We start from the raw sequence: 17,950 nt of genomic DNA on the forward strand, positions 1-17,950 counted from the left end.
AATGAAACAGATATCTGACTGTTGGAATTAAAGATGAACACCACCATGTACAACTTTAAATATTTTTTAAAAAGACATAAAATAAGTGATTTTGCTGTTGGTTTCTTTTTTTTTTTTTTTTAAATCTTTTTTTTCAGAGCTGGGGACTGAACCCAGGGCCTGGTTTTCCTTTTTTGAAGCAGGGACTCAGTGTATACCTTTGGCTGTTCTGAAACTTGTTATGTAGACCAAAACTCACAGAAATTTGCCTGCTTCTGCCCCAAGTGCTGGGATTAAGGTGTGATACATGGGTTTTAACGGTATAGCTATGTAGTAAAGGAACTTAAGGAAGAACTAAGCTGCACCATATACAAGATGGGGCAGTTCAAAACACAGCATAATATAATTTTCTCCAACCACTTGAGTGTTAAAATTACCTCATTTAAAACTGAAAATCCACTTTAGAAAATTAAGGCATCATTTGATTAGTAAAGCCTGTTCTTTCCACTTTGCTACTAAAAGATTAGAAGTGTAACTTGTTTTTGGTTAGTAATTGTAAATTCATGAGGGGGAAGAAAACTAGAGATAGTTTATACCATAAAAGTCTTAGGGCTGGGCAGGTGCCGTAAACCTGAAGTGCAGGCACTGGGAAGGCCGAGGCACAAGGAGTGCCCACACCTTAGGTCCATATGTACTGTACAAAACAGCACCGTAGCAGCAGGACGTAATACATTTCTTCATTAAGCCAAATGTGTTCCCTACTAAGATGTAAACATCCCATAAATAAAATATCCATAATACTCTAGGTATAGAGCACCAGTATTTCATTTAAGAGATGTATTTGGTAGTAAGTGTAGGTTGTTTCTGTTTGTTTGTTCGTTTGTTTGTTTGACTCATTTTCTTCCAGTCTTTATGAAGGGAGGAGACAGGATAGAAAAACTAGGAGACCTGGCAAGGGAGAGGAGCCCGTACCATAGAGTGTTGAAGCTGAGAATCAAGAATCTCAGTGCAGTGTAACTTTAATTTTGTTAAAGGTTACTTTAATGATGGTTCATAAACACTTTAACCTCCCTTTTATATATGCTGTGTTTTGAACTGCCCCATCTTGTATATGATGCACCAGAGGGAGTGGGAAAGTAGATACAGGGGAAGTGGACCTGTTTAGAAACAGTTCTTTGAAGTAACTCCCATCTGTGTTGTCTGGGAATTGGCAGTTCAGTTCATAGGTCAATAGCGGCAGCTCAGTCCATGTGCAAAAACACTTTATGGATATATAGAGTTGGATTAGCAGCAGCAGTGGCACGACCTAGCCAGGCCTCAGCCTTGGCACAAGTCAGCATGAGGGACCAGGGCCAACAGGAACACTGGAAAAAGTTCTCAGCTATGTCTCTCTCCGTGAATCATAAATCTGTGAAGATGGGAGACCAGCAAGGGTTGTACAGGTAACTATAAGTAAGCCTAGCCCAGCCTCCATCACTGAAGCAGCAAGAAGCCAAGGCACACCGCCAGAAGTTTTTGGTGTGTTACTCTCTGTGGAGTCCAGACAAAAGGAGCTCAGCTATTCAGGGTAAGGCAGACCAATACATGTGTTCATTAGTGAAGAGTCCTTCATCACGTGTCCTTTCACATGCTTGCTTTACAGAACATCCTTTCACCTGTGTGTGCTTCAGGAACACTCTTTCACATGTTTGTCCCAGTAAAACACCGTCCAACAGAACTGACTTTCCAAAGAACCCTAAAGTTTTCACTTGAGTCCAGTTAGCAGCATTGAAAATAATGTACACATGAAGGGATAAACACACGATACAGGTGCCTGTGGCGCCAGACACACAGATTCTCCTGGAACTGGATTCACATTGGTTGTGAGCCTTCCAGTGTGGACACTGTGAACTGAACTTGGGTCCTAGAAAAGAACAGCACAGTCTCTTAGCCATTTAGCCCTTTCTTTAGCCCCTTGATGTTTTAATTAAAAATAGCAATGGCCTAGGCTTGAGGCCTGATTGTATATGAGCTTAGATAAGGCCATTCCTCTTTCCTCAAGTGGAAGCTACCTACCACATAGAGTACAATGTATACTTTCTTCAGCGAAACCCCTTTAAAGCTATGGACTTCGTTCACAGTAGAGCTTGTTCCCTTTGTGAATGCTGTAGGTAGACTACTACTTGGCCTTGCCAAGTGCCCCTCAGCAAGCCACTGTTGCTCTCATTTAGGTTTCCTAGCAAGCCTCACCAGGATTCTATGTGTGACTGCTGTTGAAACAAGCATACACTGTATCTTTTGTATCTTGGATGTATCATTACCTCTGAACTTTTCTTTTAAAAACTGCAGGACCCCACATATATGGTTGCACTATACCACCAAAGTACCCCACCCCCAGTCATGGCAGAGTGAATCTGTTCATGGTGTATTTTTGACTGATGACATGTCAAGAAAATAAAAATCTATTGACTGGAGCTGGGTTTAATGTTTCTGGGAAAGTTTTCCTTGTTCCTGAAAGAGATCCACATAAGGAGGTGACTGTCTCCTGGTTATTGTTAAACCTGAGTAAAAAGCCCATTTGTTTCACTCCTGAATGATGGAGGCACCAGGTAATGATAACAGGGTTTTAAAAAAGTAATCCTGGACCTGCTCTTTCTCTTGGTAGGTTTTCTTTCTGTGGAAACTTTCTTACTGTCTAAACTGCTTTGGTTTGCATTTTCTTAGTAAAAGTAAGGGAGCATAACCTACTGTAGGCTTAGAGTTTTTGAAACCTACTTTAGTAAGGGTTCTTAAATGCTTCGCCCTCCCTTATAGCCTGCTGGCCAGAGGTAGGGGAGGAAGATGGCTAATAGGGCAAGGGGGTTATGGACCTGTTTACAAGTAGTTCTTCGGGGTGACTCCAATCTTCATTGTCAGCAGTCCAGTCCACCTGAATCAGCAGCAGCCACTGAATCCAGAAGAAACTTGAAGGCTCTGTCTATTGGCAGGAGTCCATTGAAGTGGCAGGAAATAGCCTCCTGAAGTTCTTTGGTGCACATCTCTTTATGAAGTCATGATAAGCAAAAATCAGCCAATGCCAGAGTGTCCCCAGCAGGACCAACCAATGCAGAGCGCTGTCCACTCTGTTGTTACACTATTTCCAAACATTATGTCCTCTCAAGCATCTGCTCCAGAAAACATCACATGGCCTTTCACTAGACAGCTTCCAGAGAAACGTGTGTGTTCTCAGCAAAACATCTTCTCACCATCTGCTTCAGCAAAGCATCCTCTTATAAGACAGCTTCCAGAAAACATCACATGGCATAACATAGTCTCCAAGGAAACTAGAAATTCCCACTTCAACTGCAAAGTGCAATTGTAGCTGCATATTGTGGAAGAAGCACTTGCCTCTTAGACTTAAGGGGAATACATTGATGTTTTGTAAGTAAAGATTACTTTATAACTCCATCAACTTACAATTGAGCTAAGTTACCAGAAGATATATTTTTTTATAGCAACAATGCCAGAAGAATCATTTGAATGTTGCAGAGGGAATTGGCAGCATGTTGTGGCTGTTTACCTGTTATATGTAACTGCATGTCACAGTACCCCCTGATGACAACACTATAAAACAGAATTAAATGTCCTTTTCCAGTAGTGAGTGATGGAGATTAAACCCAGGGTGTTGAATATGCTAGGCAAGACAAAACTGTGTCTCCAGACCACTTCCTGTTTTAAAAGTTGAGACAGGGTCTTTGTGGTGGTTTGATATGCCCAGCCCAGGGAGTGGAGTGGCACTATTTGGAGGTGGAGCCTTATTAGAGTAGGTGTGCCACTGTGGGCTTTGGGCTTTAAAACCCTCACCCTAGCTTCCTGGAAGCCAGTCTTCTCCTAGTAGCCTTCAGATGAAGATGTAGGACTCTCAGCTCCTCCTGCACCATGCCTGCCTGGATGCTGCCATGCTTCCGCCTTGATGATAATGGACTGAACCTCTGAACCCGTAAGCCAGCCCCAATTAAATGTTGTCCTTATAAGATTTGCCTTGGTCATGGTGTCTATTCACAGCAGTAAAACTCTCCAAGACAGTGTTCTTAGCTGCCCTTTAATAGGTTAGCCTTGAACTCCCGATATTACTGACTTAGCTTCCTAAGTAATAGGGACTACAGGATTTTACTTCCAAGACGAGATCTAGATTAAATGACCTCTAAAATTACTTTTTACTGAAATGAATCTAAAAGCTGTGTAGGTTAAATAACTTTTTAGTTAAATAAGGCATAATTTGTTACATTATATTGTAGATATTTTCCATTTTACTGATATTACAGATTACAGAAGGGGGCTTTAATAAGTAATACTGTGCTGTCAATATACTTATTTGCTATGGATGTCAACTCTTAAAACTTTATACAGATTATAGGCATTAACTCTAAATTTTCTATATTTTGTGTGGGGGGGGGAGGGGAAGAGGGAGAGAAGCCTTGGCTGTCCTGGCACTCCATAGATCAGGCTGGCCTTGAGCACAGAGATCCACTTGCTTCTGTCTCCCAAGTGCTGGGACTAAAGCTAACATGCCAGGCTCTTTTTTTCTCCCCTCCCCCCACTGAAATAGAGTATTCTTATGTACCTAGGCATATCTTGCTTGTGTATACTTACTGTTGTAGCTCAGGTTGGTCTTTCATTTGAGGTGATCCTCCAGCCTCAGCCTCCTGAGTACTAATACTAAGCGCATGAGATGCACTGCCACGCTGACTTATTTTATTTTTGAGAAAAAGGCTTCATTATTTCATTAAAGAAAGTTTTGAACTCTTACCTCAAGCTAACCTCCAGCTAAATGTTCCATTTTACTTGAGACCACAGGTATATAACACTACATCTCTTTAATTCAGAGTTTTATTAATCCTCTTGACATCTGCTGCTGTTGCTGAAAGCATAAGGTCGTTTCAACTAGCTTTTAGTCTGTAGTTGTCCAGCACTAAGTCAATGTCTTATAGTTTGGTTTAATTCTGATACTGCCTACCTAGCAGTAGGCTCCACAGGCTAAGGGTGTGTCTTCAAAGTTACCTATGGTTTAGAGTGCACGGTTCCAAAGTTAAGAACTCCTACAGTCTCCTCTTCAGGTGGTTGTTTTTTTTTTTTTTTTAATTTTGTTTTGTTTTGTTTTTGTTTGGTTTGGCTTTTGATTTTGTTTTTTCTCTGAATTTTGACATTCTTTTAGATTCTTCTCTCATACAATACAGCCCTACCATAGTTCCCCTCCCTCCATCCTCCCAGTATTTGTAATTACAAATTATGTAATATAATACTGTACTTATTGTTCTTAAAAATGAAAGGAATATTAGTGGGTCCTCGATGGTTCTTTTATGCACAGTCAGACTTACAGTTAATGGGTTTAACTGAACCCTTACTGTGTATTCGGCACTTTCTGTGCTCACTATGTGCCCACAAAGTAGGTGAGTAGTATAGTGGTTTTGTTACTTCAGGTCCTGAGAACGCAGGTCCCCAGCACCATTGAGTTGTGCTCTTACACCTTATTAGCTTTAAGGAAACAAGGCAGCATCCAGGTGTGTGTGACAAGTTGTGTTGTAAGAGAAGGGGTCTGAGGGAGGACACCATGCAGAGAATCTTGGTGGCAGCTGGCAGGGTGTGGGAATGTAAAACAGGCTCAAAAGCAGCTTTTATGACGGAGTTTGTAAATAGATTTGTTACAGGGTGACTTGTTCTTGCTGTTGTCTTTCCACTTTAAATGGAAGTAATTTGAATAAATTTTGTATGGTAAAAGGTTAATGAAAAAAGTTTTTATGGAATAAGAAAGTAAATTGCTTTTTTCAAACAATACATCCTAACCACAATTTCCCCTTTCCCTTCTCTCCACTCCTCTCAGTCCCCGCCCTCACATCCCCCTCCCCAGATCAGGCTGTCTAGAGACAACAGTGAAACAGGACAAAACAAGATATAGTAAGGCAAGGCCGAAGTCCTCTTCAAGGCTGGACCAGGCAACCGCAGAGGAGGAAGAGTTAGACACACCTCTCTTACTCTTAGCTCACAAAACCCATCAAGTTAACGGCTGTAACATTCACAGAGGGCCAGGTCCAGACCCAGGCAGGGCCTGTGCTTGCTGCCTCAGTCTCTGGGAGCCCACATAGTTTAGTTGATTAGTTGCTTAGTTGATTTGGTGGAATAATTTGTTAGAATGACTCAGAGTTCAGGAAAGTATTGACCATTCTGGACCATGGTAAAGGACACACAGATCCATAGAGGCTGGGGTGGGGGGTTCCCTGTTCCCATGGAGCTGGAATATGTCACCCCTTTGCGTGCTTAGTTTCTGCTGAGCATTTTGTTATGTTCAAACAGCTCATAAAATCATAGATATTAAAATCCCCTATAAAATCAACATAAAAAAGCAGATTATATACCTTCAAAATAACAGACTATACACTACCATTGGGTTAAGTACTGGAGCAAAGCAAGTCCATAAAACAGCTGGACAAATTTCAGATTCTGCATTTCCATGTCTGATGTCAAAGTGCTCTTCAGACTCCTTCCTGCTTTGTTGACTGCAGCACATTTCTTTCCTTTTGGGTGGTTCCACTCCTGATAGCAGCTTTCCTCAGCAAATATCTCATGGCTCTAGTATCTCGAACATCCAATGCAACCTCAGTATTACAGCTTCTTGTTTCAATGTTTGGAATCCATATATGATTTTCTGGGGCTTCTCAAAAGGGCTTGGGTCACGTTTCCAGCTGTGCCCTGTATAGCACTCTAGGCTCTGGTTGACTCCATTTCATTGCTGCTGCTGCTGCTGCTGCTGCTGCTCTAGGTGATTATCCTGTGGTACTGGCATCTCTAATTTGTTGCTGCAACTAGACTTTACCAGTTGCCTCTTATAGGCTCTCTTCATGGTGCCAAGCCTCAGATTCTTTGCATGACCCCTTCGGTCCTGGGCCATCAACTACAACTGAGGCTGCACCTTCACCAATGGCTTTTTTTTGGCTTCCTATAGTGCCAGGCCTCAGCTGCTCACCATGACTCCTTCATGCCTTCAAAACCAGTACCACTTGAGTGATTCTTACCCATTACCAAGTACAGCTGCAGCACGAGGTACAACCTTGACTGTCTCTGGAGCACAGCTTCTTTGTGCTCTTAGAAAACACTTCCCAGAAGATTTCATCTCAGTGATGCTGGTCTCTTAATCACTGACAATTTCTTAGCTTCAGCTAACCAGCCCAGCATTCCCTTCTATTCTGGACTCTAAAGCCAGAGCCACATGGGTGAAGCCGCCAAGTTCTGCTGCTTGCTGCGGCTGAAACATGGCCCCCTTGTTCTATTACATTATCACCAGCTTTCTGTTTTCCAATTCATTCACTGCCTAAGCTTGGCTGCCCTGAAGCTTGCTCTGTAGATTGCCCTTGAACTCAGATCCGCACGGCTCTGTCTCCTGAATGCTGGGATTAAAGGCATGCACCACCATGCCTGGACTTAGCTTCTCTTCACCTAGGACTTGTTCTGTCCCAGGCTGGCCTTGAACTCAGAGATCAACTTGCCTTTGTAAACATAAACAATAAGCTTAGCAGGATGGGATCTGCCTTGAAGTTACTACTCCCTTAATCTGTTTATCTCCTTGAACTCAAGATTCAGGTCCTTTCTACTTCCTGGTGCCCCTTTAACACTTGAACCAAACATTTTGTATTTTTTCTTTTTAAAGCTTGCTACACTTTATCAAAATGTTCTTTATGAGAGTGAACTGAAGGACAAAGTCTATGCTGGGCCACACCTTATATTACTGCTACTCCCTGGGCCAAGCATTTACAAATCTTCACATATATTTTAATATATACAAAAATTAATTTAATTATGTGCATACGTTTTCAAAAGTGGCTATTCAATTTTTCAAGTACAAGGTAATACTTTGTTTCCTTTTTTCTTTCTGCCTTAAGTACTGATGATGTTTATTTGTATATTTGCTTTAAAATGAGTAATGTATAGATAACTTAGCATAAACTTCCAAGAAAATGCACTACTTAATGCTAAAATAAAGTTACTCATACCATTAATCTTGCTGAATTGCGCTCTTTATAGGACTCGTCACAGGCTTTGAAAATGAAATTTCATTATTTGTAAAGACTTCCTGAATACTTTCCAGGTGAGATAAAGACCATACAGTTTGTGAAAGAATATGTGTGAGTTATTATACATTAAGAGTTTTGTGACTTCAAATAAAACCCAATTATTCTAATTTGAATAGTTAGGAGTATATGATAATACACAACCTTGATGGCATCCAGAAAACTTTCTGAGCTGTGAGAAAGGCAAGTCCGATCTGTTTATACACATTCCCAAGTGGTGACGAAACCTGCTCCCTAACTTATACTTTGTGCCATCGTGTGTCTGAACGTTCTGAATGGGAGTGTGCCCACGATGCTCTCCGGTTTGTCTGCTGTTGGTGTATTAAAGACTACTGGTTTTTCTAAGTTGGTTTTTGTTTCTTACAGATTTGCTAAAAGTGTTTGATGTTTCTAGAAGTTTTCTGTTGAAATTTTAGGATCTCTTATGTATAATGAGTGTCTGTTCTGTCATCTGGAAATAGAGTTGATTGACTGTTTTCCTGTTTGTTTCTCACTGATTTGTTCTCTTGCCTTGTTGCTCCAGTTCTTGTGCTTGTACTGACTCACTCTATCAAAAAGGAGTGTGATAGTGGGCGGTTCTGTCCGAGCCTTAACTGTAATGGGACTGTTTGAAGTTTCTCTTTCTTTATGATGATGTTGGCTGTGGGCCTGTCATTTATAGACTTTATTTTTTATATGGTGAAGATTCCTGAAGTTCTGCCTTCTCTGGGACTTGGCTTCACACCATGAAATTGGTTTGATGGTTGAATTTATACAAGCGATGTCGGAATAGGGCAGCAAATGAATATTGGACGTGACTAGCAGACGAGCTCTTGAGTTAATAGAGTTCACAGTGCTCCCATGTTTTAGCTGCTAAGACAGCTCTAGGCTACTTCCTCCTCTGCCTGTAGTATCCTGGTACCTTGGACAACGCCACCCCTTCTGTGTCTTTATCCATCAGTGCATGAAGCCCTTGCACCAGAACATTTGCTGTGAACTTCTCTGAGATGCCTTAGAATAGTTCCTTGATGGTGGTGCAGTTGCCAGGGAAGGTAGAGACATATTTAGTCCGTGCGGTGTAATGTTTCAGACAGCTGTTTCACAGTATTGGGGACCCACTGCACCGTGTCACTGCTGTTCAGGTTTGGATGTTTAGCATCTGTTGCACCTCTTTCATGTACACATGGTACCTGAACACGGTAGCATTGTCAGTTAGAACCATAGCAGTACAAGGCAATGGGAGGCACAGATACCCATCATGTTCTTGTCATGAGGCATCTGCTGGCTGAGCTCAGGCACTGTCAATGTGGGATACTGCTGGCTTTCCACTTGGTCCAGGGAGCAAAGCCAGGCATGAAGAAGTATTGGCAGGAAGAGGGTACCATTTTTTGCAGGTAAGTGGTTACCCTACTTATGGTGGCAAATAGGAGGTGGTTTATAAGTGGGTATGGTCAGCTTCAGGCTTGGAAGCACATATGATAAGCCAGCCAGTCACATGTCATTATCTGTACAATAGGTCTCATCTGTGTTTTCATCTGTGTTGCACTGAACAGGTGGTACCATAGGACCCAACCACTGTGTCTAACACCGTGGGGGAAGGTGCCACACTGAAGGTGTTCATGTTTCTTTCTAGATACTTCTCTCTGATCTTGCCAATAAGGAGAGATACTCATCTCAGAGCCAGTTCCCCTTCCCAGGGACTGTACCAGCCCCAAAGCCCTGCAGCCAGTCACAGCTCTCAGCTTCCTTCCTCTCAGTGTCCAGTACCAACTCAAGCAGCTCTGTGCCTTCTATTGTACTGCCTTGATCCATTTGTTTCCAGCCTTCCGCTGTCCTAAGGAGTTACTGGGCCTGGTGATGATCTTCCAGAAGGGCCCTGAGCTCACGGAATCCATGGTGTGGGGCTCTAGTCCATAAGCACAGCATGGGACACGTACTTGTGGCCTGCTATGCTGTTGATGCACTGCAGCTTAACCTTCCCTGTAGTATGTGGAGGTAGGACCACTGCTGTGCTCAGCACTAACACTTGGCACTTACCTGACTATCCAAGCCTGTGGTGTGCAGCAAAGGGAACTGCATAGTGACTTCAAAGACACATTGCTCTTTTCTAGGGCTTTTATTATGGAGGCATGTTGGCTCTTCGTTAGCTGTCTTTTCTGTATCTGTTGAAATGACCATGTGATTTTTGCCCTTTGGGTGATTTTATTACCTTTACTAGTTTACATATGCTGAATCATCCCTTTCTCTCTGGGATAAGGCCAACTTAATCAAGGTAAATTATCTTTGATGCCTGTATTAAGCATACAGGAATTTTATTGAGGATTTTCGCATCTGTTCATCAGGGATATTGGCCTGTAGTTTTCTGTTGTTGTTTCTTTACCTGAATTTGGTTATTAGGGTAATACTGCCTTCATAGAAGGGGTTTAAAAATGCTTTCTGTTTCTCTTAACAATTTAAGAAATATTGTTTGTAGTTCTTTGTAGAAATTCCGGTAGAATTTGGCTGTGAATTCCTATGGACCCAGGCCTGTTTTAATCAGAAGGCTTTAAGGTGTTTGTTTTTATTCCTGTGTTTCTGTCTGTATGTATGTCCATGTGTATTTGAGCACCATAATGGAGGCCAAAAGGGAGCATTGGATCAACGAGAAGTGGGATTACAGGAAGCTTTGTGCTCAGATCCAAATGCTGGTCCTCTTTGGAAGAGCAAGCAGGTATTCTTGTCCACCAAGTCATTTCTCCAGCCTCGAGGAAGACTTTTTATTACTGTTTGATCTCCTTATTTGTTATAGGTCTGTTAAAGTTGTTGGGCTCTTCTTGGATTTTTCTTCCATGGTTTCCATTTCTTTTAGATTTTCTAATTTAAATGGGATTAGTTTTAAAAACTATTAATATTCTGAATTTTTGTGTCTATTGTAACATACCTCTAATTCTGTTAATTTTGGTTCTGTCTTTCTTTTGGTTAATTAGTTCAAGGGTCTGCTGATCATGCTCATCCTCTGCTCTCCCCCATAGCTCTCTGATCCATTGATTCTTTTTAATGTTTGCTTTATGTTTATTCCATTAATGTATACTCTGACTTTTATTATTTCTTCTTGTTTTTTCCAAATTCCTGAGTTATATCAAGTCACTTATTTGTGCACTCTCTGATTTTAAATGTAGGTACTTACAGCTATAACTCCCTTAGAACGGCGTTCCAGAGTGTCTGTCCAATGGTGCTTTCATGTCCCTTTAGTTCTGGGATTTTAAATTTTTTCTTGATTTCTTTGATTCACTTATCATTTAGTAATATGTTGTTTGACCTCCATGAGTTTGTATAGTTACTACACATTCATTTGCTGTTGAATTTTTAAACCTTTATTGCATTGTAGTCAGATAGGACACAGAATTCAGAATTGTTTGAGTTTTTTGGAACTTGTTAAGACTTGTGCCAGGATATGTTCCGCTTTAGAAAAGCTTCTGTAGGCTCCTGAGTGGAATGTGTATTCTTTGGCATTTAGGTGAAATAGTCTGTAGATAATTGCTAAGTCTTTTTGATGTCTGGTGTCATTTAATTCTGATGTTATCTGGATCTGTGTATAGGAGAAAATGGGGTATTGAAATCACCTCCTGTACTGAATTGGAGCTAATCGTCATCTTTAATTCCAGTAGTATTTGTTTTATGAAATTGGGTGTCCCAGAGTTTGGTGCGTGTACATTTAGTAGTCTCCCTGTTAATTCCATTGACTGGATGAAGTGTCCTTCTTTAAATCTTGATTAGTTTTCATTTGAAGCCTGTTTTGTCAGAAATTAGGATAGTGACAACTGTTTTCTTCCTGGTCCCATTTGCTTGAGATACATTTTTCCATCCTTTGTATTCAAGGTATCTTTAATGTTTTTTTGTAAACAACAGGAAGTTGGTTTTTTGTTGTAGTTGCTGTTTTGTTTGTGAAGTCTCTGTAGTCTCTGTAGTCCTAGAACTCGCTATGTATACAGCAATCTGGCCAAGATGCACAGATCCTCCTGCTCCTGCCTCCTGGGATTAAAGGCCTGTGCTATCAGGCCTGTCCTAGATTTTGTTTGTCAATCCATTCATCTCACTTGTGTTTCTTCGTTGGCTAGTTGAGACCATTAGTCAGTAGAGTATGTGTGTGCACGCGGATGCATGTGCATTTGCAGTTGGTATCATCAAAGTGCTTGGTGTTCTGTCCTTATGGTTTCCTTTCTTTTCTTTCTCTAGTCTGTTCTCTTGGCTATGCCTATTCCCCTCTTCAGTATTATGTGTTCCTAATAGTATTTTCTGAAGGACTATTTTGTTTGGACATGAATTCTTTTAGTCTGTTCATAACATAGAATGTTTGTCTTTCTCCTTCAACTATGGCATGGCTTTTGCATGCCTTCAAAACCAGTGACTTGGGAAATTGATACATTACCAAGTTGAGCTGCCAGCATGAGATAGAGCTATGTTGGAGACATATTGGGACATTTTTGTTCAAAACAGTTAGAAAAACATCATTGATTGACAGTCAGTGTATATTTTTTATTTACATTTAACTGTTTTATTATTCCTTCCAAAACAGACACTCCTTGAATATGCAGAGAAATGGAAAACTTCAGAAGACCCTTTACCTTTACTGGAGGTATACACAGTGGCCATCCAAAGTTATGTTAAAGCTCGACCATACCTTACCTCTGAATGTGAAAGTGTAGCCTTGGTTCTGGAACGCTTGGCATTGTGAGTAGAACTTTGAAAAATGAATCAAACACAATAATTAATTTTTCTTAAACTTTGTATTTCATGTCTTATAATATTTAATTTAAAATAGATTTATTTAAGATAATTAATAAAGACTCTAATCGTAGGATTTTTTATTTTTATTTTCAATAAGCATTTGTATCCTTTTCTTTTTTAGAAGCTGTGTTGAACTTTTACTGTGTCTACCTGTTGAGTTATCAGATAAACAGTGGGAACAATTTCAGACCTTGGTGCAGGTAAGATTACTTACCTATTTAATATATATGCATTTAGTTAGTTTTGCTTATTCGATTATACTTGCAAGCATCTAAGTGGTGTGTTTATTTACTGTTCTAGGTAGCTCATGAGACCCTGATGGAGAGTGGCAGCTGCGAGCTGCATTTCTTAGCTACTCTGGCTCAGGAGACGGGGGTGTGGAAAAACGCTGTCCTGTCCACTATACTTTCCCAGGAACCACTGGATAAAGAGAAAGGTAAATTTCCAGAGGGACAAAGAAAGCAAGAGTCATTAACTATGAAAAACAAATATTTAAATTTGTTCGGATATGTCTTTTCTCAAGATGTATCAAATGAGGCTCGTATGCTTTTATGTGAAGACCTTAAAGCCTTACATAAACTTTTTGTGGAGGAAGATGTATTTATAGGAATTTAGAATAACCAAAATTGCAAAATTTTTTCCCAACTTCATCAGAAGCATTCTTTCTGCAGTGCCTGGACAGATAGCAATCATTTGTATATAATGAACTCATGTAACAGATGAAGAGCAGAAATAAGGCAGTGAGTGATTATCCTGAAAACAGAGCAAGCGGTCTCTGCTGGAACTCTTCAATATTCTTTTCTAAGATTAATCCTCTCAGATTACTGTTCAGTTGTATTTTGTTTTATGAGCTCAGGCAATGAAGATCTCAGTAAGACTAAAACTGGCAGATATTCCATTGAAATAGGTGACTAAGTCCTAATACTAGATACTAATACCAATACCAGTACTTTTACTAATTTGGAGTGCTATAGTGCCTGTGCTATGGAGAACAGCAGCACAATTGTCTCTAAGGTATTTTCCTTTAAATCACTCTGGCAAGTAGAGGTACAGATTTTTGTTTGAGGCCAATCTGGACTATGTAGATAGTTTCCTGGCAGCCGGGGCTAAATAGTGAGGCCCTTTCTTCAAGAAAAGTAAAATAAGAAGAAAGGAAATGACCTATGGACACTGTTTAGATCCCCCCCCCCCCAACCTAAGATATTGTGTCAATAGGTACCTGGAGTGATAAGAGGTTAGCATGTCCAGTAGACAGGGCATGCCTCTTTCATCACTGCGACAGTAAGTATGGGGCCATGAGATGGGATATAAGCCAGTGCTACTGATCTCTACTGATCGTTTGAAATTTACAGAAGGCTTTCCTGTTCCTCTAACCATTCTTGAGACAAGTGGTTCCCTCCTTCTGGCATTTTCACCATGCTTTCCTGATTGCTCCCGTGTTACCCCGCCCTTTAGTGTTACTCCATCCTTCAAGGACTTTCAGGTCTCTATGGCATTGAGACCTTAGAGAAGTGGAAAGTTTATCTCACTTTCTACTTGCGGTGGTGGTGGTATTTTAGGTAGGATCTTATAGTTGAGAGTGGTCTGGAATTTAGGTTTAATGCTGGAGTTACAGTCAAAAGTCACCCTTTCTGACTGAACCTCATTACCTAGACAACAGTTTTAGAGTAGTGAGTCTTAGATTCTTTGCTCTTGACATAGTATATTACTCTCTAAGAGGTTAACGCTGACATCTTTATTTTTAATACCAAATTATTTTGGATATAGTTCATAATAGCATGCACGTGTTTATTTCTATGTGTCATTTAATATAGAAATTTTAAAATGGCCCTCTGATACAGGTGGAGTTTAGTTAGTGTTCCTTGTCTGTTTTACAGATGAAGAAGGAGGCTTAAAAAGATGGGTTGACTTCTGAATCCCATTTCTAGTGATTCAGTGAGGCCGAATTAGAATTAAAGTTTAATACTGAACTTCTTCTAGTTTTCTGTCCTATTACAACTAGTGCAATAAAAGTAAAATTGCATCCAGTGAAGGATTAGCTTCTCAGTAGCATTTTGCAAAACGCACACATTTTTTGTTAAATCAAAAAAAAAAAAAAAAAACAAACAAAAAAAACCAAAAACCCTCTACCATTTGCGCTTCATCCGCAGCCTGCAACTGTGTGTGTGTCCCACAAATCACATATATTGTGTAGTTATCAGTGGACATGTATGCCAGGACCTAGAAGCGAGTCTGCTTAATTCTTTGAGACAGGTTCTCTTCTTTGGACTTTTGGGTCATCGTTCAGTCAGACTGTTGAGCCAGTGAGTTCCAGGGATCCATCTCCTCTCAGCACTGAGCTTATAAGCATGCACCACTGTGCTCAACTTCTGCAGGCGCTCAGGGTCAGTGTCAAGTCCTCCGTGCTTCAGCAGCAAGTACTCCACGTCTCCCTGACCTCCGCAATTGCGATCTTCAAAAGCTAGTATAATTGTTGTGCTTAGTTTTGTTTCTAATAGAATCTGAAAATTCTGATGCGGCATAGATATCTGCCGTCATAATCCTTAGTTATATCTGTTTTCTTCTACTGAATCATTCTGTCAGCATTTACTTTGTATTCCAAATATGATATGATGAGCTTTAGGTCACCCTGTTTATTATAATAATGTGTACTTAAGTTAATATGTTTTTGGCAAGTCATTGAAATTGCTAGTCATACAAGATTGGTTTTCTTTTTAAATTTTATTTTAAGTTTTTTATATGTGTATGTGTGCCTATGGTTATGTACATATATGTATGCCCCAGAAGGTCAGGGGCTTCAAACTTTCTGGAGCTAGAGTTACAGGCATTAATGTGTGTGGATGCTGGAAGCTGAACTCAGGTTCTCTGCAAGAGTGGTGTGAACTCCTAACTGTAGAATCATTTCTTCAGCACCACTTACTGTCCCCAGTGTGCATTCTTAAACTCTTTTAAATGCATAAGTGATGTTTTAAAAAATTATTTTTAATTTTATTTACGTGCGTGTCTGCCTGTGGAGGCCAGTAGAGTCCCATTAGATCCTTTAGAGCTTTTATGAGGCTGATAATGGGTGTTGGGATACAAACTTGGGTCATCTGGAAGAGCAGCATGTGCTCTTAACTGCTGAGCTTTTTCTTCAGTCCCTCATAAATAATTTTTTAAAGCTAACTTCAGTACTCCACTATCCTGTCTCCCCCACTTGCCAAGATCCTTGGGGCACTGTATTTATTATTTAAGCTATTTTTCTTTCTCACTTTTATCAGTTGTAGATCTACTATCATATATAGCTTTTTTCATCTTGGTAATGTCTTTATTAAGTTATAGTTTTTTATGGATTTATTTTTTATTTATATTTCAAATGTTATCTCCTTTCCTGGTTCTCCTTCCATAAACTTCCTATCCCATCCCCCCTCCCTCTTCATCTATGAGGGTGTTCCCTACCCATCCACCCACCTCTTCCTGCCTCTCTGCCCTGACATTTCCCTAAACTCAGGGGTCCAGCCTTGACAGGACCAAGGGCTTCTCCTCCCATTGGTGCCCAACAAGGCCATCCTTTGCTACATATGCAGCTGGAGCCATGGGTCTGTCCATGTGTACTCTTTGGATGGCGGTTTAGTCCCTGGGAGCTCTGGTTGGTTGGTATTGTTCTTATGGGGTTACAAGCCCCTTCAGCTCCTTCAATCCTTTCTCTAACTTCTCCAATGGGTACCCCATTCTCAGTTCAGTGGTTGGCTGCGAGCATTCACCTCTGTATTTGTCTCACTCTGGCTGAGCCTCTCAGGAGACAGCTATGTCAGGCTCCTGTCAGCATGCACTTCTTGGGATCAGCAATATTGTCTGGATTTGGTGTCTGTATATATATGGGCTGGATCCCCAGGTGGGGCAGGCTCTGAATGGCCATTCCTTTAGTATCTGCTCCAAATGTTGTCTCCGTATTTCCTCCTGTGAATATTTTGTTCCCCCTTCTAAGAAGGACTGAGCATCTCCACTTTGGTTGTTCTTCTTGAGCTTCCTGTGGTCTGTCGATTGTATCTTGGGTAATCCAAGCTTTTGGGCTAATATTCACTTATCAGTGAGTGCATACCATGTGTGTTTTTTATGATTGGGTCACCTCACTCAGGATGATATTTTCTAGTTTCATCCATTTGCCTATGAATTTCATTGTTTTTGATAGCTGAGTAGTACTCCATTGTATAAATACGCCACATTTTCTGTATCCATTTCTCTGTTGAAGGACATCTGGGTTCTTTCCAGCTTCTGGCTATTATAAATAAGACTGCTATGAGCATAGTGGAGCATGTGTCCTTGTTATGTGTTGAAGCATCATTTGGGTATTGCCTTTTTTCTCTGAGATATGCTGGCCTCCAACTTGCTGTAATCCTTCTTTGCCTCCTGGATGCTGGGATTAACACTTGTGAGCCTCAATGCCAGCCTCATTTACTGTTTTTAATCACACATTTATAGAGTGATTGTGAGGTGTTAATGTCTTTTGTTAGTATAGTACATTGAACAAAATTAACAAGCCAGGATAAGTAGTGTCATCAGTGGAATCCAGTTCAGAGTCCTGTAGTCTTTACTTACAGCGTCCTTCTGTCCCGGGATCCAGGCTAGTCCACTGCACTACACTAGTCATTTTCCTAAGTCCCTCTGGTAGGATGGATAGCTTCTCAGACTTTCCCCCTTCTGACCAGCTTGACAGTTTCGAGAGTGCTGGTTTAGACATTTTGTGCAGTGTCCTCATTAAAACGTGTTCAGTGTTCTATGATCACATGAGGATTCAGGCTTTGGAAGAAGGACCACAGAGGGACAATACCATTCTGTCATCACATATGTCAGCATGACTTATTGTTGAAGTGACCTTTAACAGTCTGCCTAGCAGAGCAGGATATCAGTTTTCTATACTCTGAGCTTAATCTTCCCATGTCATGTCCTTTCAAGGATGTTCCTATGTAAATTATCTTCTACCTCCTTGAGGGAGGAGACTTCATATGTCTTCTGTTCAGAATTCTGCAGATATTTATATCTTCCCCATTTACTTGCTCATTAGTGTGTACTCATGGACATTTAATAATACTTTGATCTGAGTCTAATACTAGAGTATTCTGTTGCTCAAATTCCTCTAGCTTTTGGTGAGAATTTCCTGATTG

At 40.6% G+C, this 17,950-nt stretch overlaps 1 protein-coding gene across 1 annotated transcript in view; it reads left to right on the forward strand.

Moving 5' to 3' along the window:
* Znf292 (zinc finger protein 292) overlaps nucleotides 1-17,950 on the forward strand; it is a 77,428-nt gene that overhangs the window by 28,954 nt on the left and 30,524 nt on the right. Inside the window, exons 2-4 of the mRNA XM_032904517.1 lie at nucleotides 12,595-12,749; nucleotides 12,928-13,006; nucleotides 13,107-13,242. Of these exons, the coding sequence (XP_032760408.1) occupies nucleotides 12,595-12,749; nucleotides 12,928-13,006; nucleotides 13,107-13,242 (370 nt within the window). The remainder of the gene's footprint in view (nucleotides 1-12,594; nucleotides 12,750-12,927; nucleotides 13,007-13,106; nucleotides 13,243-17,950) is intronic.

This window comes from Rattus rattus, chromosome 1 (assembly GCF_011064425.1).
Source record: "Rattus rattus isolate New Zealand chromosome 1, Rrattus_CSIRO_v1, whole genome shotgun sequence".
In the NCBI taxonomy this organism is placed as follows: domain Eukaryota; kingdom Metazoa; phylum Chordata; class Mammalia; order Rodentia; family Muridae; genus Rattus; species Rattus rattus.